This window comes from Perognathus longimembris, chromosome 20 (genome assembly GCF_023159225.1).
Source record: "Perognathus longimembris pacificus isolate PPM17 chromosome 20, ASM2315922v1, whole genome shotgun sequence".
Classification (NCBI taxonomy): domain Eukaryota; kingdom Metazoa; phylum Chordata; class Mammalia; order Rodentia; family Heteromyidae; genus Perognathus; species Perognathus longimembris.
In genome coordinates this window covers 5,665,106-5,691,355 of record NC_063180.1, presented here as the reverse complement: position 1 = coordinate 5,691,355, position 26,250 = coordinate 5,665,106, and the positions used below count along the sequence as shown (strand labels likewise).

At 47.3% G+C, this 26,250-nt stretch overlaps 1 protein-coding gene across 1 annotated transcript in view; it reads right to left on the bottom strand.

Moving 5' to 3' along the window:
* The window catches only part of Tfcp2l1 (transcription factor CP2 like 1), a 51,189-nt gene that overhangs the window by 2,828 nt on the left and 22,111 nt on the right, over window positions 1–26,250 (bottom strand). Inside the window, exons 3-11 of the mRNA XM_048330236.1 lie at window positions 14,994–15,070; window positions 14,421–14,526; window positions 13,645–13,751; window positions 11,871–12,023; window positions 8,508–8,618; window positions 6,099–6,190; window positions 3,875–3,923; window positions 3,701–3,794; window positions 732–822 (exon numbers count right to left, since the gene is read on the bottom strand). Of these exons, the coding sequence (XP_048186193.1) occupies window positions 732–822; window positions 3,701–3,794; window positions 3,875–3,923; window positions 6,099–6,190; window positions 8,508–8,618; window positions 11,871–12,023; window positions 13,645–13,751; window positions 14,421–14,526; window positions 14,994–15,070 (880 nt within the window). The remainder of the gene's footprint in view (window positions 1–731; window positions 823–3,700; window positions 3,795–3,874; window positions 3,924–6,098; window positions 6,191–8,507; window positions 8,619–11,870; window positions 12,024–13,644; window positions 13,752–14,420; window positions 14,527–14,993; window positions 15,071–26,250) is intronic.

The window sequence follows — 26,250 nt, the reverse complement described above, 5'->3', positions numbered from 1 at the left end:
AGAGTTGCAAGGCCCTGAGTTCAAGCCCTAGTACCAGCAAAAACAAAAGAAGAAGAAAGAAGAAAAACAGAAAATATTTTTCTACTGTTGTAGAGCTCTTAAAAGGCAGATCTGGTATTCAAACCCAGACACACTCTTTTGCTCCAAAACTCTACTGTGTGTGGCTACTAAATTTTAACTTCGGGGCTGGGGTTGTAGCTCAGAGGCATAGCACATGCATGGCATGAACAAGGCTTGGGTTCAATTCCTAGTAGCAGGAAAATAAATAAACACGAAAGCTAAATAAAGTTGAAGTTAAAAGTCAATCTGATTGTCACATTAGCTCCACGGCCCTCCCCACCATGGTCAGGGGCTCATGGATTGGTCAGCAGAGCAGCAGAACACTCCCACTGGGCATTCAGTTGTATGGATAGCACTGTCCCAATGGGCTCTGCCATGAGTGGTGAGCAGGGATCCAAGACCTTCCAAGCATTCTAGAGCCTAGGCTAATGGCTGAGGTTGAAGAGTCCAATGTTCTGATCAAACAGAAAAGAGGGAGAGGAACCACACAGCACCTCGCTCCCCTGCCCCTGCCTGACACCTCTCTTTGCCCCCACATTGCAGAAGAAATCTCATCCCTCAGTCCCCACCAGCCAGCCCTCCACAGCCCACAAGCTGAGATGGAGAGAAACTATCCGCCACACATGGCTGGGCCCCAGCCTCCAGATGGCTTCCCTGAAAAACCAACTCACCGGCCTTTAATGGCATTGAAGAGCCGGATCCCATCTGCAGGGCCACAGACCTGGACCAAATCGTCCCTGGACATCTTCAGCAAGTCCGCACCTAGGCAGGGAGATGGCCACCCCGTTACAGAGGACACACAGAGAGGGAAGGCTCCATTCCTGAGCACCTGCAGACTCATATCACGAGGAAGGGATGAGGAAGAGCCAGTCTCGCTCCTGGTGAGCATTAAACACTCCACAGACAGAAACAGCAAAGAGCTAACAGGAGATCAGTGCCCGTGAGACCTCAGAAGGTAGACACTGGTACTCCTGAAAGGCCCTCCCTCTGTGCTTTTCACTGGCATTAATCACGGTACATAGATTTTATCAGCAGGGGGGCAGTAATTACATGTGCATGTCTCTGTGTAGAAGTGAACAGTTCACTGGAGGCTGACCATCCAAACACCCCTTAGGGACTCAGCACAGGACATGGGACAGGACATTAGGAGCTTCCTAGGACCTCTGCTGACAGCTACACCCCCTTCCACCCCACTCCTCCTGGAGACCCACTGCCCTAACTCCATAATGGTGCAGACAAACTTTGCTCTAATGCTGATATTTAGGGAAATGGACCCAAATGGTGGAAACTTTGTGAGAACTGGCTCTCTCCCTCTGCAGCCTGTTTCAGGGCTTGTTTGCATATAATGCATTATTAGAGTGTCATGCCCACTTATAAGGTATACCATGTTGCATGAACACACTACAATCCATGCATAGCCTCTGCTAAGGAGCCTTGGGGCACTTCCCAGCTTGGAGAAGCTGCAAATAGGCTCTAGAAAAGTATCCTGCATGGTTTAATCATACATGTGGCATGTCTGCTGGATAGGTGGTTTGGCTCTAGCAGTTACTATCCAAAAGTTCCCAACATACTAGAACCATGCAATACACACACACCCATCTCCAATTTACTTATTTGTTGGTTTGGGTTTTTTTGTGCTGGTACTTGGGGTTAAAACCAAGGCCTGGGCTCTGTCACTGAGTTTTTATTGTTATCATAAAGGTGATATACAGAGGGATTAAAGCTATGTAAATAGGTAAAGAGTATATTTCTTGGGGCTGGGAATATGGCCTAGTGGTAAAGTGCTCGTCCCGTATACATGAAGCCCTGGGTTCGATTCCTCAGCACCACATACATTGAAAAAGCTGGAAATGGTGCTATGGCTCAAGTGGCAGAGTGCTAGCCTTGAGCAAAAAGAAGCCAGGGACAGTGCTCAGGCCCTGAGTTCAAGCCCCAGGACTGGCAAAAAAAAAAAGAGTATATTTCTTTTTGGACAATGTCACCCCTCCCCTCAATCTCTCCCAGCTTTCCCTCCCATCCCCACCCACAAGTTATATAGTTCATTTTCCCACATAGTGTCTAGTGAGTACCACTGCTGCATTTGTTCATCCTTGGGCCTGCATATCTGTGTCCTCCCTTACCCTCCCCCAAAACTATGAATGAACAAATAAGATAAAAAGCAAACAAAAACAAGAACAAAGAAAAAAGTTCTTGTTTCCATTTCCTACAGTTCATTTCAATAAATATTATTTTATATGATCAGATGCACATAGGCATTATGCTTTCTGCTGGCTATTGGAGATAGGAGTCTCAGGGACTTTCCTGCCTGGGCCGGCTCAAAGCTCTACTCTCAGATCTCAGCTTCCTGAGTAGCTAGGATTATAGGCATGAGCTGCCCATGCCCAGCACCCACCCCATATTTTAAGGGACAGAGAAAGGTGTCTAACTCCAGGGACAGAGGAGAATTAGAAAGTTAGCACAGCATGAAGGCAGGGGTAGGGGCCTTTTTAAAGAACAAGTGCCCCAACCCCCAGGTCCCAGTGTCCAGGAAACCTCTCCACTGTAAGACACTGTCTCAGGTATAATCCCACAGGCACAATGGCTTCCCTTCCTAATGGAAATAAAAGCCAAAATCCTCCCACTGTTCTAGCAGGCCCTTGGTTGGCCTGTGCTCCCTATGGCCTCTCTGATCTCATTGCCTCTGTGCTCAATCCCCTGGGTCATTTGTTCTCTGGCCAGGCCACACACACACCCTTCGGCCTCTGTACTTTCTCTGCTTGGAAAGCTCTCCCCCACAGCCCACTTATTCCTCCCTCCCTTCTTTCTAGCCTTTGCTCAAAGATACTTCAGGAAACCCTCCTGCTTCCCCAAGCCTCAGTGCAGGTCAGAGTCCTGACCATCCCTGCCCCAGTCCAGTTCATGCTTCTGTATTGACTCAAAAGCTCCAAGTCTCTGAGGACAGGCCCTTCCATGCATTGACTATTTCTGTGCTTCCACCTCTAAGGCCCAGAAGGTTCTGAGGGCGGAGCTGGAGGATGGGCACACACTGCACGTGCTCACTGCCACAGATGGCTCTGGAAGCCTTTCTGCTGGTCTGAGCCAGACCTTTACTCCCAGTCACTCTAGGCTGCGCTGCTTGGTGGCAAGGCTCAGTGCTCACTGCACCTTTGTACCCAGCTCAGGACTTCTGTCCAAGGGCCACCAACAGGCTTCAGAGCCTTTGGAGGAAGGGAGAAGCAGCTCTCCCGCCTCCCCTTTGGCTTCACATGCAAATCCCAGGCTGTGGCTCTAGAGACAGTGTGGCACGCAGTATTCTGGTAGGAAACATTCAGTGAAGGCATGCTGAGTGAACATCTCCCTCCCTGGCTAAGAAGACCAAGACCATTCCTGGGCAGGCTAGGACCCGCCGATGCCCACAGGAAAACGGATCTGAATTCAAGTCACTGAACAGTCCCTCTCATGTCACACCTGACTGGTACACAGAGGGGCAGCATTTTTGGCCCGTGGCACCTCATGTCTCTAGCATTTTGCTCAAGGTCAGCACAGTGAGAGGGATCTCACATGACCGTGGATCTTCCCCTCCCCACGACAGGCCCTCAGAGCTGTAGGCAGTAGCTGGTACTTCTTAGATGCCTGCAGGGTTTGACTGAGAGATGCTCACCAGAGAAGCTGGCAAAGAGTCGACAGAACTGTGAGAATCTGTTCCGGTGCAGCCACTGCTGGGCATCCTGGATGGAGGCGGACGGGAGCAGGTGCTGTTGGAGAGAAATGAGGCCTTGAGAGGCCGCCTGCAGCCCAGGGGAACCACCAGCCCCAGAGCCCAACACACACTTACATCACTGCCCATGGGAAGGGCCTCCACCGGGTGGGTTGGTGAACTGTTGCTGTAACAGAAGATGGACAGGCAATGAGGGTGGAGAGTTTCTGGGACCACACCTAGTTAGGGACCTACATTTTGTCAGATGTGCAACTTGTTTTAAATGAAATGAGTTGAGAACTCATGATGAGCAGCAGACAATGTCCCTTCCCTCAAAATTCACAGCCAACACTACTGTGGACAGTTTCTGGTATGTGGTAGCATGGTCTCAGACAACTCCTGTACTCTAATATGTAGCAGCAACAACATGGATGCGACCCCTGCTGGTGAGCAGATCGCTTTCCACCAGGAGTTTCCATCCCAAGCCTATCCAAGGGAAGGTGGGCTGACTGTAGGCCCCAAGCCCTCCTCCTCTCCATAACCCAGACCCTGAGTAGCTGCAATCAAACCAAAGTCATCAGCAAGCCTTTCCTGTATGGAAACAGGAGGGCACAGGGAGTGCACTGGGATGAAGGTTGGTCAGATACAGGTTGGTATGGGACAATATCAGCAAGGTTTCACCACTAGGAAAAGAAAACACATGCCCTTCCTTAAGCACTAATTCAGGAAGAACCAGACCTGTTCACCTGCTTTCTTAAAATAAAGATCCTCGAGGGGCTGGGGATATGGCCTAGTGGCAAGAGCGCTTGCCTCGTACACTTGAAGCCCTGGGTTTGATTCCCCAGCACCACATATACAGAAAATGGCCAGAAGTGGCGCTGTGACTCAAGTGGCAGAGTGCTAGCCTTGAGCAAACAGAAGCCAGGGACAGTGCTCAGGCCCTGAGTCCAAGGCCCAGGACTGGCAAAAAAAAAAAGATAAAGATCCTCGAGACCAGGAGTTTGGTCTAGTGGTAGAGTGCTTGCCTAGCATGCACGAAGCCCTGGGTTCAATTCCTCGGTAGCACATATACAGGAAAAGCCAAAGTGGTGCTGTGGCTCAAGTGGTAGAGTGCTACCCTTGGGCAAAAAGAGCTTAAGGACAGTGCACAGGCTCTGAGTTCAAACCCCAGGACTGGAGAAAAAAAAAAAAAAGATAAAGATCCTCTAGCCAGGGTTGATAGCCTGTGCCTGCAATCCTAGCGACTCAGGAGGCTGAATTCTGAGGGTCACAGTTTGAAGTCAGCTAGAGCAGAAAGGTCTGTGAGACTCTCACCTAATCAACCAGCGAAAAGCCACAAGTGGAGCTATGGCTCAATTGGTAAAGTGCCAGCCATGAGTTGAAAAAGCCAAGTAAGAGAGGTGGCCTGGATTTTGTGCCCTTCAAGCCCCAGTACCAGTACGGGGAGCGGGGGGAGAGGGAAGGAGGAAGGGAGAGAAGGAGAGAAAAACCTTTTCCAAAATGGCTCTACTGGGTAGAGGAGGTGATAGTTGTACAATAGTGCAAACATAGCTACTGCCATTATACAGTACACTTAAACATGATGGAAATGATAACTGTTATGGTTTGTAGACAACTCTTGTGCCATCCATCAGCTATACTGGCTGTCCTTCAACTCTGTAGAATATAAACATTGTGGGCTCCTTTTTCTTGATCCTGTAGGATCCCATTCCCCCTCTGTCGTTGGGAAGCCCGGGTGCAGAGAGATTTTTTAAAAATCACTCCAAAAAAGGTGGGACATTTCAAGTTTAGGTTTGAGCTGGGTGCTTGGGCGCATGCCTTATAATCTCAACACTCTAGAGACTGAGGCCAAAGAACTATGAGTTTGAGGCCAGCCTGGGTTATATACGGTGACAGCCTGTCATAAAAACAAATAAATCCAACTAAAACAGTAGGTTTGCCTGATCTAAATATGATCCTTTTTCTATGTCTCTTTAACTTTCTTGGGAAGACTTTATCTTGGTAAAATCAAGTTCATGGGCAACTTTGCTTATTCACTCATAAGGAAGTTCTCTATCCACAGGGGCAAGAGGGGCTGGGCACTCGGGGCTGGGGCAAGAAGATCTCTAGTTCAAGGCCAGCCTGGGCTACAGTGAGTGAGACCTTGTCATCAAAAAAATCAAGGACTGGCCCAGTAGCTCAGGGGTAAGAACACTTGCTTGATGAGCAAGACCCAGTCTCCATCCTAGAGTGTGGGGGCTAAATATGGCTGTGACTGTCACACCACTTAGTCACACTGAAACCCAGACAGATGTCAGGTTTTGTTTAAAGATCAAGAAAGGAACCAACCCAAGAACCCCAAAAGACTAGTGGTAAGACATACCCTTCACCAAGGCCAAAGCTGCTGGGAGAGCCATTGTAGCTTGGAGACGGGGCACTGTTTGCCTGGTAGGCCACATCTGGCCATGGAGAACACTGTGGGAGGAAAGACAAGACAATGTGACAAACTGGCAGTATTCCTCAGGATGAGCTAGAAGCTGCAGAAGCTCTGGCCTATTGTTCCTCATGCCCCAAGAAGCAAGCATTTACTGAGTGTCCATAATGAACCACAACTAGAAGGGTTGGTATCCTGGAGCAGGTAAATGGTGAAAGGAGTTTCTTTTCTTGAGCTTCCCAGTAGCCAAACAAAAAACGGAAATAACCACAATTGTGTATTCCTGAGATCACAAGAAAAGAGGCAAATAAAAAAATCAAAACAGGCTCATTGTTCAGAAATAATTTTTCCTGTTTTAGACAAACATATGTAAATGACTGCTATAGGGAAAACAGGCAATTTTTGAAGAAAAAACATAAATATATAATCAGTGCTAAAACCCATACTACTTTGGAAAAAAATAACAACAAAAGCAAAAGTCAAACTTCATACAAGGGCACTTATCAGGCAGGAGTTACACTTGCAGTTTACCAAGAGCAACAACTCCTTCCAGCATGTGTGTGTGTGTGTGTGTGTGTGTGTGTGTGTGTGTGTGTGTGTGGTGTGTGTATGTCAGCATTTTGCTGGACTTCTGGAGACACAGATATACACATCCCATAAGCCTCGAGGAACTTCCAGTTTGGAAGTGAACAATGAGCCATTCAGGAGTTACCCTAAGAGCCCCGACCTGCAGGCCTTGCCTGCTGAGGGAGTTGTGCACGCAGCCCACACTTCTTCCTCTCGTGTACTTCTCATCCATGCTGGAGAGGGCAGATTTGAAACTTTCCAGGCTTGGTAAATATTTAACTGCTGTAGGTTTGGGCTGGAATTTGTTGATGCTAAGTCCTCTGGCCCCAGGAACGCTGATGAGCTGATAGAAGGGGGACCCACACCTCTCAAGGTCACGGCTGAGGGCTTTGCAAGGCTCTGGGATGATGGCTGGGCAGCCATGGTGGTGGCATGAAGCTCACCAGCACCTTCCCATTGGGAAAGCCAGCAGAAGAGCTGAGAAGCAGAGGCTCGACCATGAAGAGGAACATGTCACTAGGCAGAGGACACTCCCAGCAGTGGCCCCAGCACAGCAGGGACCAGCCTTGAGAAGAAATAGTCCTGACCCAGGATGGATTCCGCCACTCCTCTGCTCCAGAGCAGGGCTCTTCCTGTATCAGGCCACTCAGCCACCATTACTGTTACCTTCTGGCAGAAAATGCCAGTACACCTAAGTGCACTGGGCTAGTTTTTATTCTGTCTTATTGTGAAGGCTAATGTGCATGTGGCTTTTACATACATGGACATGCCTGCATGTACACACCCAAGTCCTAGCCATCTTCTTAGACATTCTGTGCCAAGCATCATTCTAAACCCAACCTCCACACGCACAGCAGCAGAGGTCTTGCCCACATTTCTGAGGTAAGTCCAATTGTTCAATGCACAGAATACCAACACCACTTAGCTGACCCACTGAAGGACATCGTGTGGAATTTTGTTTAAAGAAAACAGAGCCCAGTAGAAGTGGGGGAGCCAGCTGTGACCCAGGACAAGAGAAAGAAGAGGCCCAAAACAGTGAGTACTTCAGAAGTCCCCCTGGACCTGAGGATGGCTGCAGCTGACAGCCATGGCATCCTGCATCAGTGTCAAGATCCACTCCAGCAGCAAACGCTCAGGAGAGTGAGGGTGTCACTCACTAGCAGATCATTTCCCTAGTCTACATAAGGCCCTGGATTGGTTCTTTAGCACATATATTTTTTTCAGGGCCCCCTAGTCTAAAAAGGGACCCCCTGCACATATAGTTGCCTTGTGTGGACCTTCACAGGCAATTAATTACTCCTGGCCCCATATGAACACTAGCAAGCGATTCATGAAGGGATTGAGAATAGGTGCCCAATAAGCTATTTAGTGCAAAAGCACAGGAAAAAGCAGTGCACATGCGTGCACTGTGGTATACAAACATAGGAGGACAAACTGTGTACATCCACCCTGTGTGCAGAGAAAGTGAGGCAGATCACATCTGCCTAGAACCAGAGGCACCTGCAGGGAAGGAGTGAGAAATGAGAGTACGTCTGCTTGTATACTCTGGAAATTGGAACCGTGTGAAATGAATATTTTCAAAAGGGTACAAGTACTTCAATTTTGAAAAAGGAGCAGACACAGTCAGAGGCAGCACAGAGCTCAGAGTGACATCTGAACTGCCTCCAGGGCTCATAGTAACAGGGAACCCCACAACAAGGTGCACACCCCAACTGAAAAGGAGGCATCCACCCACCCAGGTGGGTGACCTTCCGAGACTGCACACTGGTGCCCTCCTGGCCCTAGGCTCACCTCTGTGAGGATGGTGGTTTCATAGGATGGCTGGTACTTCTCTTTCTCTTGAGCAGTTCTTTTCTCCATCTTCTCCCGGTCAGTCTTCTGTTTCCGGTCAGCTCCCTTTGGCTGAAAGCACACAGCGCAGGGTCCACTTAGTCCACAAAAAGCCATGGTGGCTACTGGAGGAAGATTCCAGGTCTATAGGGTCCCTGCCTGGCCCTGAGACCCCAAAGCAGAGGCAGGATGGCCCAGATGGGACAGCTCCATTTCCATACACTAATATATGTCTGTGCCTGGCATGCTTTCTCACCTGAGGGAACCGATCCTGGCCTATGGTGGCTCATTTGGGAAGTACCTGGAAAAGATGGCTACTGATGGCCATTTACTCATGGGTAGGCGCTATGAGACAAACTACAAAGTACTTATTCCTAGGGCAGCAAAAGGAAAAGATGGTTGGCTTTGGCTAGGGCTTTATGGTCCCTGAAATGCTGGCCATTTTATAGTTTTGTGTTTTGTTTTTTGAGACAGTCTTGCTATGCAGCTCAAGTAGACCTAGAACTCATTGTGTAACCCAGGCTGGCCTCAAATTTCAGATTCTCCTGCATCAGATTATAATCTCCACCACCAGTGCTGGGATCACAGGCCCAGGCCATGGCACCCAGCTGGTAAAGATTTCTTCAGTCCAACTCTGCAGAGGCACACTGATTCCCCAGCTCACGCTCCACACACTAGGGAAGACCTAAGATGTGACTAAGTTACAGTGGAAGGCCCCAGTCCTGGATGCCTGCAAACCTGAGCCCCTTGTACAAAGGGAGTCCAGTCTCACAGCCACTATCATTCCCTCTTTACCAATCAGGGGCTGAGGGCTGATCTACCAAGCACACGTGGTTCACAGGAAACACAAAGGCCTTAAGGGAGTGGGGTTCAGTTCAGCATATGTCTTCCTCTGGTGACAGCTTTTGGTTTCCAGCCCAAAGGTTTTAGGGAGACGATCCCTCATGGTAATGCCTGTAGGAGGTAGGGGTACAGAGGGCCATATGGAACAGAGCCAGTGGCCGTGAGTGGTGTGAGAGCCAGACGTGGTTCCAAGGAAGCTGCCCGGGGCCCAGGTGTGGTAATCACACCTAGTGTCCCTGCTCCACATCCAAGCTCCTGTCCCTCAGGTGGCCCCTCCTCCCTGCTCTGAAACCCCAGGCTAGAAGGGGTACAGTCAGACAAGGGCCAGGCCTGCATATGTAGGGGAAACAGCACTCCCCCTCATGAGGCCTTTGTGGATCTGGCTGGTCAGAGCGGAGCTGGCCTCTTCTTTCAGAGACTGGCACCTCATACAGATCTATACAGGGTGTGCTGCCAGTCCACAGGAGCTCTCGGTAACCCAGCTGGGTGATTGGGACAGCGTGACCTGGTGCAAAAATACCTCTGTCACCTGCTTTTATGAATGGTGATCACACATCCTAGGACATCCTGAGAGGCCAATTCCAGGAGATCAGGGGCTGCTCTCCCATAGAGAGGAGACCAACGAGCTCTTTGGGGAATTTAGATAAAGCAGCTTTCAGCCGGGGGGCAGGGCCCTCATGGCCAAGATTCTGGCATGGAGAAAGGGGAGCTAGGAAAGAAGGAGTACTCCACAGGGCAGAGACCCTCCCCTCTCGTCTAATACCCAGCGCAGTTGAGCAAGTGAGTGAGCTGCTACACTGGAGGACAGGGTGATTTCTCAGGGTGACTGGACCAACTGTGAGCCACCTGCAAGTAGGACAGTGATCTTGATTATCTGAGAAGCCCTATGTAATCACAGGACTCTTAAAAATGGAGAGAGGGAGCAGAGTCAGGGCAGTGCAGTGCAGTGCAGAAAGGACAAGGAAAGACTTGCAGCTCTGAAGACAAAGGGAAGGGCCAAGGAACAGAACATCACTAGAGGCTGGAAAAGGCAAGGAAATGAACTCCACGCCTCCAGATGTAGACCATTGGCATCATTAGCCAGACTGATGGCCAGCATTGTCAGACAATCCATGTTTGGAGTTTGGGGTTGTTTTTTTTGTTTGTTTTTTTTTTGCTTGGTATTTGAGATAAAGTCTCACTATAATGCCCAGGCTGGTATAAATTCCTGGGCTCAAGTGATTATTAATCATGTGCATACATCTGTTTGTGCCAGTACTGGGGTTTGGACTCAGGACCTCGGTGCTGTCTCTTAGCTTTTTTCTGCTCGAGGTTGGCACTCTACCACTGAGTCACACTTCCACTTTTGGCAGTTCTTTTTGCCATTTTGGTTGTAAGCTCCTACAGACTTCCTGGGGTGGCTTTGAACCACAATCTCAGATCTCCGCTTCCTGAATAGCAAGAATCACAAGTGTCACTAGTCACTAGTACCCACCCTGCTTCTGTGAGTAGTTTTAAGGAAGCATCAGGAAGCAAATGCAGCAGGGAAGCCCAGATTCCCCTAGTCCAGTCATCTACATCCCAGGTTTTAAAGAGCAAGACAGACAGGCGAGGGGTTCCTCCCACCTTCTTTCTCTCTCTCTCTCTCTCCCCCCTCCCCGCCCCAGCATTGGTAAGGGACCAGGGTAGTAGCCTAGTCCAGAGCACTGCCAAGCCCATGGAGTCCTCCACCCACAATCCTCAGGAACCAGATCTCTCACTGCAGGATCCTTAGGACAGACACCCACCATTCTTGCTTCCTCCCCCCAAAGCTGCTGAAATAGTGCCTTGCCAAGCCCCTGTGAGGGCTCAGAATGACAGGCTCTGTGGCCCAGTTTATGATTTGTCCCCCTGTGGATCTTTCTGTATATTTGCAATCATCCCTGCTCAGGTCCACCCACACAGCCCAGTGGTCTCTCTAAGGCTTCTGTCTGAGACTACCTCCTATTGTCCCCCCAGGCCCCTCAGGCAGAAGTTTCCAGCAGGTTTCAAATTGACCTAGGGTACCCAATGGGCAATGAGTCTGTCATTCAAGACAATTCATGTGGAGGTGGCTCTATTTCCTACTCTGCAAGCACCTGATGATCCACCCAGATAAGCAAGACAGGTTAGACCTGCAGAGAATAGCGCTGGCTGCAGGCACCAGTCATCCCTAGTAAGGAGAAAGACAGGGGCCTGCTGCCTGCCTCCATGCCCCCAGGGTACGCGGGAAAGAGCTAGAATGCTGCCTACCATTTTCAGGAAATAACCAGAGATAAAAGGTAGAGACAAGCAGGACAAGAAGTGAAGCAGGAAAGGACAGACATAAGGGGCCTCTGAGAATGGTTCTTTGAGAAGGTTTTTGTTTTTTCCTTCGTGGTGCTGTGCTTCTCTCTAGCTGGGCCTCTCTGAGCAATGGCCAGGGACACCTTGTGGCATCACTGCAGGTTGATGTGGCTGAGGGCCCAGCAAGGAGGGTCTCACCTTGAACACCTTGATCTGGCAGCTGGCTGAGTGCAGATGCTCTGTGTACTCGCCATTCTCGTTCTGCTTAAATGTGTCGATCTGGACTCGGAAAGGCACTCCCTTCTCGCCCCCGTGCTTCCTTGGGGTGAACTCTGTGCTGATGCAGTGCACCTAGGAGGGGAGTATTTGGTGAGTAGTCAGACATGCCCCCATCCCTGGAGCTCCTCTCCACATAGAGGTGTCCCTCCCTTCTCCCACCTTCCTGCTGTTGCCCACACTTAACCCACTCCATCATACCCAGGGCCTCCCTGTCCTCTACCTGCAGAGCACACACTGTCCCGTCTGTGGCTCTTTGGCTCAGGGGCTCAGCCTGACCAGCTGTGCGCTCAGCAATGATACAGGCCACTGGCCTCAACAATGCCACCCTCACCTCTCACCCAGGGTCCCTCCTTTGGCAGATCTCACAGACTTGAGAGTGAGGAACCCAGCACAGCCCTAACCACTCTGCCATCCTGCTGTCCTCAGGCAAGGCTGGTACAGAACCGTCTCTATCTCTGTTAAGTGCATGCTTTGTAGAAGGTGTGATTCAGATTTATTACCACATATTACAATAAATTAAAGTACAATGCTATTGTAACATGACAACATGATAATCATTATTTGTACAGTGAAAATATTATAAGCCTGGATGTATGGCTCAAGGGGTAAAGCACCTACCTAGCAAGTGCAAAGTCAAGTTTAAATCCCAATACCACCACCAACAACAACAAAAAGAACACTGTAATTTAAAAAAAAATGAGGGGGGCTGGGAATATGGCCTAGTGACAAGAGTGCTTGCCTTGTATACATGAAGCCCTAGGTTCGATTCCGCAGTACCACATACACAGAAAATGCCAGAAGTGGGCGCTGTGGCTCAAGTTGGCAGAGTGCTAGCCTTGAGCAAAACAACGTCAGAGACGGTGCTCAGGCCCTGAGTTCAAGCCCCAGGACTGGGGGAGGGGGGGCTGGAAGAAAATGGGATGCATCACTAGCTATTCTTGAGTGAATTTCACAGAATGGGAATTAGGTTGGTTGCTTCAGTATGATAGTAAGAAGCTCAAAACAGGGGCGGGGGGGAGGGGAAGGCTTGCCCAGGAGTATGCAGAGAAAGCTAGGTGCTGGTGGCACGCACCTATGTCCCCAGCTACTCAGGAGGCTGAGATCTGAGGACAGAAGCTCAAAGCCAGCCAGAAAAATCTGTGAAACTTGTATCCAATTATCTAGCAAAAACCCAGGGATTAAAGCTGTGTGTGAATCACCAGCCTTGAGTGAAGAAGCTAAGCAAGGGTAGGAGGCTCTGAGTTCAAGCCTCAGTAACCACACAAAAACAAAAACACACAGTGAGACTCAATGAGAAAGCCAGGATCCAGCCCAGAACCATACCACAAGGCCACATCCATACTTTTGACCCCTCCAACCTCAGGGAGCCTGTTAACACAATGGGAGATGACAGTCGATATGGATAATGAACTAACTTATTCAATTAATAGCAGTTATAATGGGGGAAATGTTTACTTTCCAATTACCTATGCTGGTCTGGACAAAGTTCATATATTCTCTATAAGCTAAACCCAAACAGAATATGACCACACAACAAGTCCTTTCCCAACTAGCCTGAGACTGAGCAGCACCAGCTCCTCTTCTCTCCCCCAGCAACCTTCCCTTCAACAGAGAGCCCATCCAGACCCTTCAGGATGGGTTGGTTTTGAGTAGTTGTGAGCTGGCCTCAAATCTCACTCACTCATTCACTCACCTGAATGAAGGCAGACGCTCTCTTCGCAGGGTCCCACAAAAACTCCACTGCATTCAGTTGGGTTGGGCTGGCCCTGGGGTCCAAGATACCAACAGACAGTGGAATATCTGTACACACACATACACACACAAAAGTGCAATTGTCAGCCTCTCCCAGTACTCAGACAAGGATCCTCCACCCAGGGCCAAATTCCTGCACAATGTGCAATGCCAAAAGTTCTGGAAGGTAAGTCTGGCATAACTCCCCTGGCACACAGCCTGCCTTGACCTGCCATGAAGCTCTTTGTAGACCTTATCCTTTCTGTGTGAACAGTCATTTGATTTTGCTGCAGAAGTACGTTATATTCTGTAGAAATTTGGTTTTCAAAGAAAAAGAGAACATCTTGAAGGCAGGACTAGTCACTAGAAAGTCATCTGAAGGGAGAGCTAGTCAGAACTCCAACATTTCTTTCCATTCTTTTTCTTCTTTCTCCTTCCTTTCCTCCCTTCTTCTCTCCCTCCCTCCCTCCTTCCTTCCTTTCCTTTTTGAATTTTCTGAGATAAGGCCTCTCTAGGTAGCCCAGGCTACTCCTTGAATTCTTGAGCCACCTGCTTCAGACTCTTAAGAGAGCTGGGATTGCAGGCGTGTATTGCCATGTCCAGCTTCCCATGAGGCTTAACACAGTACAAGAATAGGTTAAAATAAATGCCCTGTAAACATGAATCCATATGGCATCTACAAAGAGCTCCTTAAACACTTCTAAGTGCCTCAGGCTGGGCTTGGCCAAGGAGACTCACCAATGTCCAGAATTCTGTCCCCCGGCCTGCTCCATCGCCAGCCTTCCAGCTGCTGGTGCTCTGTGTACTGTAGCCGGCGGTCATGGAAAACCACACGGATGATACTCTGCAGAAGAGCAGTGGGGCAGGGTACAGCTCAGTGGAGGGGAAGCCTACCTCATGGCCTCCAGCCATGGGACCCCACCCACCTCAACGCCCACCTCTGGGGATTCTTAGTACTGATTCCTCCTCCAAACCCACAAATAGCACCAATGGGAAGAATAAAGAAGAATGCCATCCCTTCCCAGATTACAAACAGATGAACAGATGAACAAACAAACTAAAACTCAGAAAGGCTCAATAGGTGGCAAAGCCAGGCTTGAACCTGCAACTGTCTGATTCAGATCTGGTTTCAACAGTCAAACCTACTCTAGCCATCAGTGTTGTGTAATCTCGGGACAGAATGCTCCAGAGAACCAGGGTTGTAGCTTGTGGATGAGGTAAACCCCACCTTTCACCTGAGGTCTTTCCCCACCTCCACCCATATACACAGGTGGGTATACCAGGGCCTGAGGCCCAAGGCCCGAGGCTGACCTTCACATATTTTGTGTTCAGATCTTGAAAGTCTCCCAGCTTCCGGTTCTCCAATAGTCTGATTTCATAGGATTGACCTGGGGAGGGGTTAACAGTACATATCCTAAGTGTCCAAATTTGGGGCTCACCCAGCTAGCAACCTTCTCCACACCCTCTATGGCCACCCAGTCCCCAATGCCATGAGGAGGATTGCAAAAGAAAGTCTAGAACAACTCCCCCACACCCCGACTGCCCATTCAGCTTGATGAGGCCTACGTTACCCCAAGGAACAGACCATGTGACCCCTCCAGAGATAGTACCTTGATGTTTGCCAAAGAAAGAGACTCTAAGAAAATAAAGTTAGCATTAAAATCCTAGGTACATCTCCAGTGGGGGGGGGGGCACAGCCACTGAAATTCATGTCACTAGTAAATAACTTACCATGCTATTCCTGAGAGCAGGTGTAAAAGAACCAAGATGCCTGTTAAACATTGTCTCTAGTGGCAGAATGAAAATAGTTTTCCCCAGTTAAAAGAATTCCATGCATTTCAAAAGGTGTGGAGATTCTATTCAGTGACAAATAACCAACACAAGCTGGCACAATATAAATGGAGCTGGGTGCCTGTGGTTCACGCCTGTAACCCTAGCTAATCATGAGGCTGAGATGTGAGGATCATGGTTTGAAGCCAACCTAGGCAAAGTCTATGAGACTCATACCGCCAATTAACCACCAAAATGCTGGAAATGGAGCTGTGGCATAAGTGGTAAAGTGTAAGCCTTGGGGGGTAAAAAGCTCAGGAACAATGCCCAGGCCCTGAATTCAAGTCTCACCCACTTACCTGGCTGGCTGCCATTGAACCACACTCTTCAGATCTCAGCCTCCTGAGTAGCTACAATTACAGCTGTGAGCCACCAGCACCTGGCATCCTTTTTGTTTTTTAATAATTATAGACTCCTAAGAAGATATATTTCAATGATGGCAGATAATGTAATGGTGATACATTATCAACCTGAGGCCTGACACTAGCACAAAACAATTCACAAAACTAGATCTGACTCAGATCTCCCTGGGTTTTGCCTCTATTTATCTATAATCTATCTATCTATCTATCTATCTATCTATCTATCTATCTGCTCTAATGCTCTATCTGCTCTAATACAGGTGTGTTAAATTTTATTCCATTTAAAAGCTAGTTGTTTTGTTTCTAAGTATAGACCATCATCTTCTAGCAAATAGCAAAATAAGTTACCATTAGATAAAATAATCAGTTTGTCAAGGTAGAAGAGGAAATATTGATGAGAGGAGAGAATTTTCAGTTGGATAGAGGGACTAAGTTCAATATGATGACTATATTAACAATAACATACTGTATTCTGAAGTTGTCTGACATGTGAAGCAATGTATGTATTAATGTTACTTTTTTTTTTTGCCAGTCCTGAGGCTTGGACTCAGGGCCTGGGCACTGTCCCTGAGCATCTTTGTGCTCAAGGGTAGTGTTCTCTTGAGCCACAGCACCACTCCCAGCTTTTTCTGAGTAGTTTATTGAAGATAAAAGTCTCATGGACTTTCCTATCTGGGCTAGCTTTGAACCATGATCCTCAAATTTCAGCCTCCTGAGTAGCTAGGATTACAGGTGTGAGACACTGGCACCCAGCTACTAGTGTGACCTAATCATCACATTATGTACATGTTTAAAACATCATGTTGTACATGACAAACATGTATAGCTTTAAGTGATCAATGTTTAAAAAAAAGCAGCTTCTTATGATTTTATTTTAGCTCACTATCACACATTACATAGGAAAGACTTTTCTGAACCTGAAGTCAACAGAAAAAAGAAAAATCTAGCCATAAAAAAGTAAAATTATACATATACATATGTTAAAAAAAAAGCTAACAACAAATTAGAAACCTAATACCTAACATTATTACATAGCTTAAAAAGCGACCAATTAGAAAGATAGACTCTCCCCCTATAGAGGATTGAATGGTAGTCTCCGAAAAAAATGCATCATGTCCTAATCCCAGGAAAGTGGGAGTGTGGCCTTTTATTTGGGAAGTTAGGAGGGGCTAAACTTGGGGCGGGGGGGGGGGTGCTTGAACTCAGGGCCACAGTGCTGTCCCTTAGTTTTTTGCTCAAGACCAACACTCTACCACATACCTCTACTTTCTGCAAATAAGAGGTCCAAGGACTTTTCTTCCAGGGTTGGCTTTGAACTGAGATCCTCAGGTCTCAGTCTTACAGTCATGAGCCACCAGCACTCAGGGAAAAAGCAATCTTAGCAGATATAATTAAAGGTTCTGAGATGAGATGCTACTAAGGAATAATCCCTATAAGCCCTAAACCCAATGACAAGAATCTACTACAAGTACAGCAAAGGCAGAGGAAAGGGGAATACTAAGTGACCATGGAGACAGAGACCATGGTGATATAGCCACGAGGTAAGGAATGCCAGCAGCCACTTTTCTGGTAAGAAAGTAAACAAGACACACCAGTTGCAGGTTTCCTACAGGAGTGCCACTCTGCCAATCTTTCCATGATTTTTCAGCATCCTGGACTGTAAGAGAATCATCTTCTGAGATTATCAGTTTAGGTATGTGTAATAATTTGTTACAGCAGCCATAGGAAACAAGCCAATGAATAATGGAATGGATAAAGAATAAGAAATTAAACCATGCAGCCCAAATACCTAAGGAGCAACCATTGTATGCTTAGTGACACAGAGGTGAGGGGTGACTCAGCTGGTGTGGGCATCCAAGAGCTCACCAGCATGATGGTGAACAAATGATGGCCAAGCCCACCCAGGCCCTCAGCCACCTCCTTGGGCTCTCACAAAGTAATTGCGTGACATGACCAGCAAATGCTTCTCCAGTCTAAGACCTGGCACTGCTCCAGGGTTATGCTGGGTGTCCTTCCCAACACAGGAAGAGGAGCGAGCCCCAGGCCCATCCTGCCTCACTTGCCTGCTTGGAGAATATGACTCGCTAAAGGAACTTGCTGACTAATTCAACTCACCTAGCTTTCTGCACAAGATAGATTTTCTGAGAGACATTTCCTGGCTTATGAACCAGGAGTCCAGCACTCCCTGCATGGACATACAAAGCACCGTCCACACCCGAACTGGTTTTTCCAGTGTCCTCCACTTTGCCTGATGAAAATGTAGATGATACTGGCAGAGGCCCAAAGCTCAAATGGTCATTATGTGAACTTACAGGCACCTCTGGAGATCAATTAGCACTAACCTCAGGTCCCAAGGGGCAGCCTCAACTCAGGCCAAGCTGGAGAGGTAGAAGGCAGGTAGAGGCTCCACTGAGGAGCCTGCCAGAGCAGAGGCATTCAGTAGGGCTTCAGGCCAGGATCATTCCATCACAGCACAGGCCCACTCTAGGGCCTCTCCCATCACACTGCACCTCCAGCCTGGCTCAGGCCTGTAGATGGAAATCCAGCCAGCCTGCCCCAAAGCCAACACCGGTGGTGGGGGGGATGCCTCCCTACCCCCATGGTATGTTGCCACCCAGTGGGCCCTCCTCCACAGTCACACACTAGATCACGTAATGTGGACTCACCCAGGGAACATGGTCCCTTCTGGTCAGCATTGATTCTGTGCAGGAGCAAGAGCCATGGAACCCCCATGAAATCCTGTAAAGACCCAGATAGCATCTATTCTGGTCATCACTGCACTATTTGGCACATAATATGCACTCAAGCCAGTGCCTCCATCTGATTTCCTATGCTTTGCAATGATCTTCTAAGCAGGAGCTATAGGATGTGCAAAGGTAAAACACACTCCTCCCTCAAAGGGTTGGCAATCTTCTGGGCACTTCAAGTGGGGCAGGAAAAGGGCTAGGATAAAACAGGCACTAAAAATCTCACCAAGATATAAAAGAGGTGCAAGGTTGGGTACTACTCAGCCCTATCAAGAGGATTAGGAGAGGAAGCAAGGCTCAAACAGGAGGGTTGAACATGGCAGAGAAAATATGAAGAGTGGACAGAATTTCAGTATCCAGGGAAAGAATGAAGAAGCCAGGATTCCCAAACAGAAGTGCAAGGCTTATAGGAAGCAGTAACTAAGAGTATCATTCATGAGGCACACAGAGTCCCAGAACAGCAAGGTTTCAAATCCTATGTCCTATTGGACAGGAGGAAATAAAGGTCCAGAGCTACTACCTGCCTAGGGCAAGCTCACACAGCTAGTTAGACTGAGCTAGGTAGCTGTACCTGATTCCCTTTCAACTTCTTTCTGGAAGGCACCTGCTTCCATTCTACACACACTGCATACATTATAAGACCTTTGTTTCCTACAAGCTAAAGAATTCTTTGAGAGGGGAAAATATCACTAAAGGAGGCAAGGGTTATAATTACAAAACTGTGATATGCTTGGGAAAAGTTGATCTTAGAATTATATACATACATAATACGGCATCAAAATAACCTACAGCAGGGTGCCTGTAATCCTATCTACTCAGGAGGCTGAGATCTGGAGATCAGGGTTCAAAGCCAGCCTGGGCAAGAAAGACCATGAGACTCATCTCCAATTAATTACCAAAAAGCTGGAAGTGGAGCTGTGACTCAAGTGGTCAAGCACCACCCTTGAGTGAAAAAGCTTAGGGAAAGCAGCTAGGCCCCAAGTTCAAGCCCCAGAACTGACACACATACACGCGCGCGCACACACACACACACACACACACACACACACACACACACACACACACCAAATAAAATAACCTCCATATAAGTTGCCATCCATCTGGCAGGACATGGCTGAGCTCCTTCGTGGGTGTTATTTTTCTCAGTCTTATTGAGACTCTAAGCCCTTCCTTCTTTTTGCAGCTCCAATACTCAATACCCATGAACTTGGTTCTCTGAAGCCACATAGACCTTAAAAGTTTGACATACATTATCACACTGTGCCATGTCAATTAACAATCAACTGTTCCCATACCATTTACAATGTTCTGAACATGTTGTAAAGCTATGGTAACTAAACCCATGCCATTCTTGTAATGAAAACAGAACCACCAAAATCAGACTAAGTAGCCCAGACTAGATCCACATATGTAGAGACTGGATATAGGATAATGTGGGACACTGGCTATCCATGTGGAATAATAAAATCCCTACCTCACACTATATTAGGCAACCAACTGAGTGAAAAATAAATCCCTGGGGCTGGGGATATGGCCTAGTGGCAAGAGTGCCTGCCTCATATACATGAGGCCCTGGGTTCGATTCCCCAGCACCACATATACAGAAAATAGCCAGAAGTGGCGCTGTGGCTCAAGTGGCAGAGTGCTAGCCTTGAGCAAAAAGAAGCCAGGGACAGTGCTCAGGCCCTGAGTCCAAGCCCCAGGACTGGCCAAAAAGAAAGAAAAATAAATCCCTAACCCATACTATATTGAGAAATCAACTGAGTGATAAAGACTAAATTCTGGACTTTTCATTCATATACATATATATATATAACATATACATATGTATGTAAGATATATGTAATATATACATATTTATGTCATATATATGAGCCAGGTAGGTACTAGTGGTTCCTGCTTGTAATCCTAGCTACTCAAAAAGATGAGATCTGTGGATCATAGTTCAAAGCCAGCCACAGCAGCAAAGCCTGTGAGACTTTTATCTCCTATTAACTAGCAAAAAGCTCAAAATAGAGCTGTGACTCAAATGGTAGAGCTCCAGCCTTGAGTGAAAAAAAAAAAAGCAAGTGAGAGCACAAGGCCCTGAAAGCCTCAGTACCAGCAAAAGAGAGGGGGGAGGGCAGAGGGAGAGGGAGAGAGAGAGAGAGAGAGACAGAGACAGAGAGAGAGACACAGAGAGAGAGAGACAAAAGAAAAACTTTCAGAGGAGGAAGACACTTGAAGTAAACAAAACTACCAATGATTATATCAAAGACAATTAAAATACTGCTCACTTTTATGGCTAAAGCAGAAAAGGGAAGAAATTAATTTCTGCCTGCACATGGGAACTACCAACATAATATTTCTCCCTACTGGCTTTGCTTCTGGGGCAAAAAGAGTAACCAAGTTAGAAAGAGTTAACATCAGAAGCAAATTTAGCAAGGCTGAAAATCCTATGTTGAGTGTATGGGTTTTTACCTCTTGAATTTGAAATTACATCTCACAGTCTTCCCCTCACACATGTACACACCTCCATGCATGTACACACACACACACACACACACACAATATAACCCATGCACACACAGAGTATCTATATAGTAGAGAAGCAGGTTGATTGGTGGTCACCTTAATCTGTATTGGCTCTGTTTCTGACTGTCCAGCTCTTCCCTACCCAGAGGGTCCTGGGGCTGGAAGGCTTGGCAGTCACTGTACCCCACTTCCCAACTTGTTTCAGCTACCTGCTAAGTACAGGGGTAACAGTGACCATGCTCTTTCACACAGCACTCCAGTTTAGCTGCATCAAAAACCACTGTGTAAGGAATTTTACTCATTAGAAAAGGTGATATTGTACTATTTGTAAAGAAATGGAAAGACCTGGAAAATATTCCATTCAGTGAAGTAAGTCAGGTCCAGAGAGAGAAAGAATGCCTGTTTTCCCCTATGTAGAAGCTAGATTTTGCTTATAAACTTGCAAGTAAATAGTATACAAGTATATGCAGATATTTTAACTGAAATTTGGTAGCTTCAAGGTAGAACTCAAATATTGTAATTCCTTAGGAAGGCAAAGTCAAAGTTAAGCAAAATAAAAGTAGGTACTTGAAAGGGGTGGGGGTGGAATCAAGAGTGGTCAAGAAGCGTGTGGGAAGGGGTGGATAGGGGAGGGATGAGTGAGAATGTTGAAAGAGGTGACATCAATTAAGATGTACTGTATTCACAAACTGCTTTGTTAAATTTAGGCAAGTCCTTTGCACAACTACTCAAAAGATAATTTAAAAATAAAAAAAAATCAAATCAGAGGAAGCTAGAAATAAACACTGTGCTGGAACTAGAGATGTATCTCAAGTGGTAGAGCACCATCTGTGAGCTAAAAAGGTGGATGAGAGCACCAGGCCCCAAGTTCAAGGCCTGGTAAGGGCACAAAAGAGAAAAGGAGAGAGGAGGGAGAGCAGTAGGAATGAGAGAGGGGAGGCAAGGACCTTCTCCTGTGTTGTCTCACTCACAGCTCACCACCTGTAAACAAGGTCACGGCTCTGCATCAGTCTCGCCTCATCCTCCTCTCTCCACCTCCCTGCCACACCCATAACCATGTATACATGTGCTCACAATCACACACAGACATACTCACAAATGCACACATTCACATAGGCTTATACATAACAGTATACTCGCACATACTTTCCATATACATATGCTCACACATATATACTCATTCACTTACACATGCTCACACTGGCATGCATGCATGCACACATGCACGTGCGCACACACATACACACACACATACACCAATCATAGTTCTCAGAAAGGCACACAAATGCTTTCCCACTTTGCTTTGTTTATTGTATTCTCCCTTCTATCCACTCCCACTCGTCCCCCTCAGGGCTGGCCTAGTATACAGTTGATGTACTGAAACCATGGTTCCATAGCCACAGATTCAAGCAGCAGCAGAGATGGAAATATTCATAGACACTCCTGTGAACTGAACAGGAAAAGACTTTTTCCTCACTGTTATTCTCTAACAATATATAACAATTTACATTGTATTAGGTATTACAAATGATCTCTTTAAAGATGGCTTAGCCAGGCCCAAAAGCAAAGAAAAGTGAATGTGCTAATAAGATGAAGTGATAAAGTGCAAATTACAGATCAGTTAAAAGAAGGTATGTCATCAGGTGCTAGTAGTTCACACCTGTAATCCTAGCTACTCAGGAGGCTGAGATATGAGGATCATGACTGGAAGCCAACCCAGGCAGGAAAGTCCCTGAGACTTTTATCTCCAATTAAACACCAAAATGCCAGAAGTGGAGCTGTGGCACAAGTGGTAGAACAAAAGCTTGTGAACAAAAGCTCAGGGACAGTGCCCAGGACCTGAGTTCAAGCCCCAGAACACACACACATACACACACACACACACACACACACACACACACACACACACACACACGAAGCATTAAGGAAAAAAATGAATCAAACATCCACAGTATTGAGATAAAGAACATGAAGTAAGATCTGGTTTTTGGCTCCCATAATTAATATGTACAGTAGTAATTTTTTTTTTTTTTTTTTGCCAGTCCTGGGGCTTGGACTCAGGGCCTGAGCACTGTCCCTGGCTTCTTCTTGCTCAAGGCTAGCGCTCTGCCACTTGAGCCACAGCGCCACTTCTGGCCATTTTCTGTATATGTGGTGCTGGGGAATTGAACCCAGGGCCTCATATATATGAGGCAAGCACTCTTGCCACTAGGCCATATCCCCAGCCCCCAGTAGTAATTTTTGTGACAGTAATGTGGCCTATTCTGTGCAGTTTCAAGTTGGAGGAGGCAGACTCCTGTACATATGGGTATAGATAAATTTGAGTAATTGTAGAGTATGGACACTGTGCATCCAGATCACTCAGTTCTTCCTCAACAATGATCTTGGAATCGTAGGCCCATGGACACCAAGGATCTACAGTACACTATAAGTAACTAATTGCAAATATATATATATATACACACACAGTTAAGCAGCTTCAGTGTTCCTGTGAGTTCTCAGCCTGGCTTCCACTCTGCCTCCTGATTTCTGGTCTCTAAAATGTGCGGTTGGGGGCAGGGGGGTGGGTGGAGATTGAGTGAGAAGGTAACAAGTAGAACAAGAAATGTACTCACTGCCTTTCATATGAATCTGTAACCCCTCTGTATCACACTTTGACAATAAAAAAATCAAAGGTGAGCAAAAAAATAAACAAAATAAAATAAAATGTGCGGATGTGGTTCTGGAGGGTAGAAGGCAGTCCCAGCCTAGCCTGTAGATGTAGACTGTAGATGGGGGCGGGGGGGGGGGCTGTTAAAAGCCTTTCCAAGGCTAGAAGGAACAGAGCATCACAGTTGTGAATGTCAACTAGCCTTGTGCATGTGGCTCCCAACCCAACTCCTTGAGCCAATGAGACCTAGAAGTGGGAGGAGCTGGGCAACCAGGCTCCGCCTACCACTCCTAGCCCACTAGCACTGTGGGCAGAGTCCTGGGGACCCTCTCTTTCTTAACTCTCACTTAGATTTTGGCTCAGCCTAACGCCACATCCCCCTGCCACCTCAGAACGGTGGCTTGGAATCTGCCCAAAAAAGCCACAGGGATGGGTGGGAAAGCTTCCTCCACCTTCCTTAGGACAGTACTCAAGACTCCAGGCACTTGCCCTTTCTCACTCTAACCACTGGAAGACCAAAGACAGGGAGAGGCCTATGTCTAGCCTGCCAGGCCCTCAACAAACTGGTTTCTCTCTCTTCTTTTCTCAAGCTACCCACCAATATCCAAAACCTGGCCCAGGGGCAGTGGCAAAGCTTTTGTGTAAGGAGTCAGACTACTTTGATTTGAAGGGGTCTTCTGATCTCACAATTGCTCTGCTACAGTAACTAGAAATCAAACACAAACCACCCAGGAGAGCAGCTCTCTTCAGACAAATGTTATTTCCGGTCATCTGGTTTCCCTGGACCAGTCCCCCGATTCCTGCCTCAACACTCTACAGCTGGAGCAGGTGATAGGTTGCTCATTAACAGTGGTCAAACTGACAGTAAATCTCCGAAAGCAAAACCAAACCAAGAAGAACGTGAAACCTTGCGCACTCTCACTAATGATTAAAGAAATGACAAATGAAAATAACACAGTGCCTGCTTGTCATCAGGCTGCTAATAACCCCTAAGACCAAGACTTGGGGAAGAGAATCCTCTCCCACCTGTGCTAGGAAGGGAATATCTTGGGTCCTGGCTGACTGGACATTCTGACAATGTTTATCCATATTAAAAATGAACACAGCCAGAGAGCCAGCCACTCCATCACCAGAACTGCCTTACAGAGGCCTAAAAATGTTTGTATAAGCTGGGAGCCTGCAATCCTAGCTACTCAGGAGGCTGTGATGTGAGGATTGAGGGTGAATGGCAGTCTTATCAGAAAAAATTAGAGACTCTTATTTTCAATTAACCATCAAAATGACAGAAGTAGAAGTATGGCTCAAGTGGCAGAGTGAAAAAGCGAATCCAGAGCTTGAGGCCCTGAGTTCAAGCCAAACTACAACTGCAAGCTCAAAAAAAGGAAAGGGAGGGAGGGAGGTGGAGAGAGAGGAGAGGGAGAGAGGGAAGGAGAAAAGAGAAAAAAGAGAAAAGAAATGGGAGTGTTACAGAAGACAGGGAGAAGCTAAAAATGGTTCAGGGACAGATACATACAACTCCTCATTCTGGACTGATCTTGAATTGGAGCAAAACCTGTTTTTTTTTTGTTGTTGTTTTGTTTTTTTTTTTTTTGGCCAGTCCTAGGCCATGAACTCAGGGCCTGAGCACTGTCCCTGGCTTCTTTTTTGCTCAAGGCTAGCACTCTGCCACTTGAGCCACAGCGCCACTCTGGCCATTTTCTGTATATGTGGTGCCGAGGAATCGAACCCAGGGCCTCATGTATACGAGGCAAGCACTCTTGCCATTAGGCCATATTCCCAGCCCCAGCAAAACCTGTTTTAAAGACACTAAAAAGGCCTTGGGTTTGAACCCAAAACTACAAAATTAAAATTTTAAGGGCTGGGGATATAGCCTAGTGGCAAGAGTGCCTGCCTTGGATACACGAGGCCCTAGGTTCGATTCCCCAGCACCACATATACAGAAAATGGCCAGAAGCGGCGCTGTGGCTCAAGTGGCAGAGTGCTAGCCTTGAGCGGGAAGAAGCCAGGGACAGTGCTCAGGCCCTGAGTCCAAGGCCCACGACTGGCCAAAAAAAAAAAATTTTAAGGAATATTATCAGAATTTTCGGTCCTGCCAGGTACTGGTGACTCAGTAATCCTGTAATCCTAGTAACTCAGGAGGCTGAGATCTAGAGGATCATGGTTCAAAGCCAGTCTGGGGGGCCGGGAATATGGCCTAGTAGCAAAAGTGCTTGCCTCGTATACATGAAGCCCTGGGTTCGATTCCCAAGCACCACATATATAGAAAACGGCCAGAAGTGGCGCTGCGGCTCAAGTGGCAGAGTGCTAGCCTTGAGCAAAAGGAAGCTAGGGACAGTGTTCAGTCCCTGAGTCCAAGGCCCAGGACTGGGGGGAAAAAAAATCAGACAAAGCCAGCCTGGGCAGGATTAACTGCAAGACTCTTATCTCCAATAAACCACTAGGAAACTGGAAGTGGAGTTGTGGTT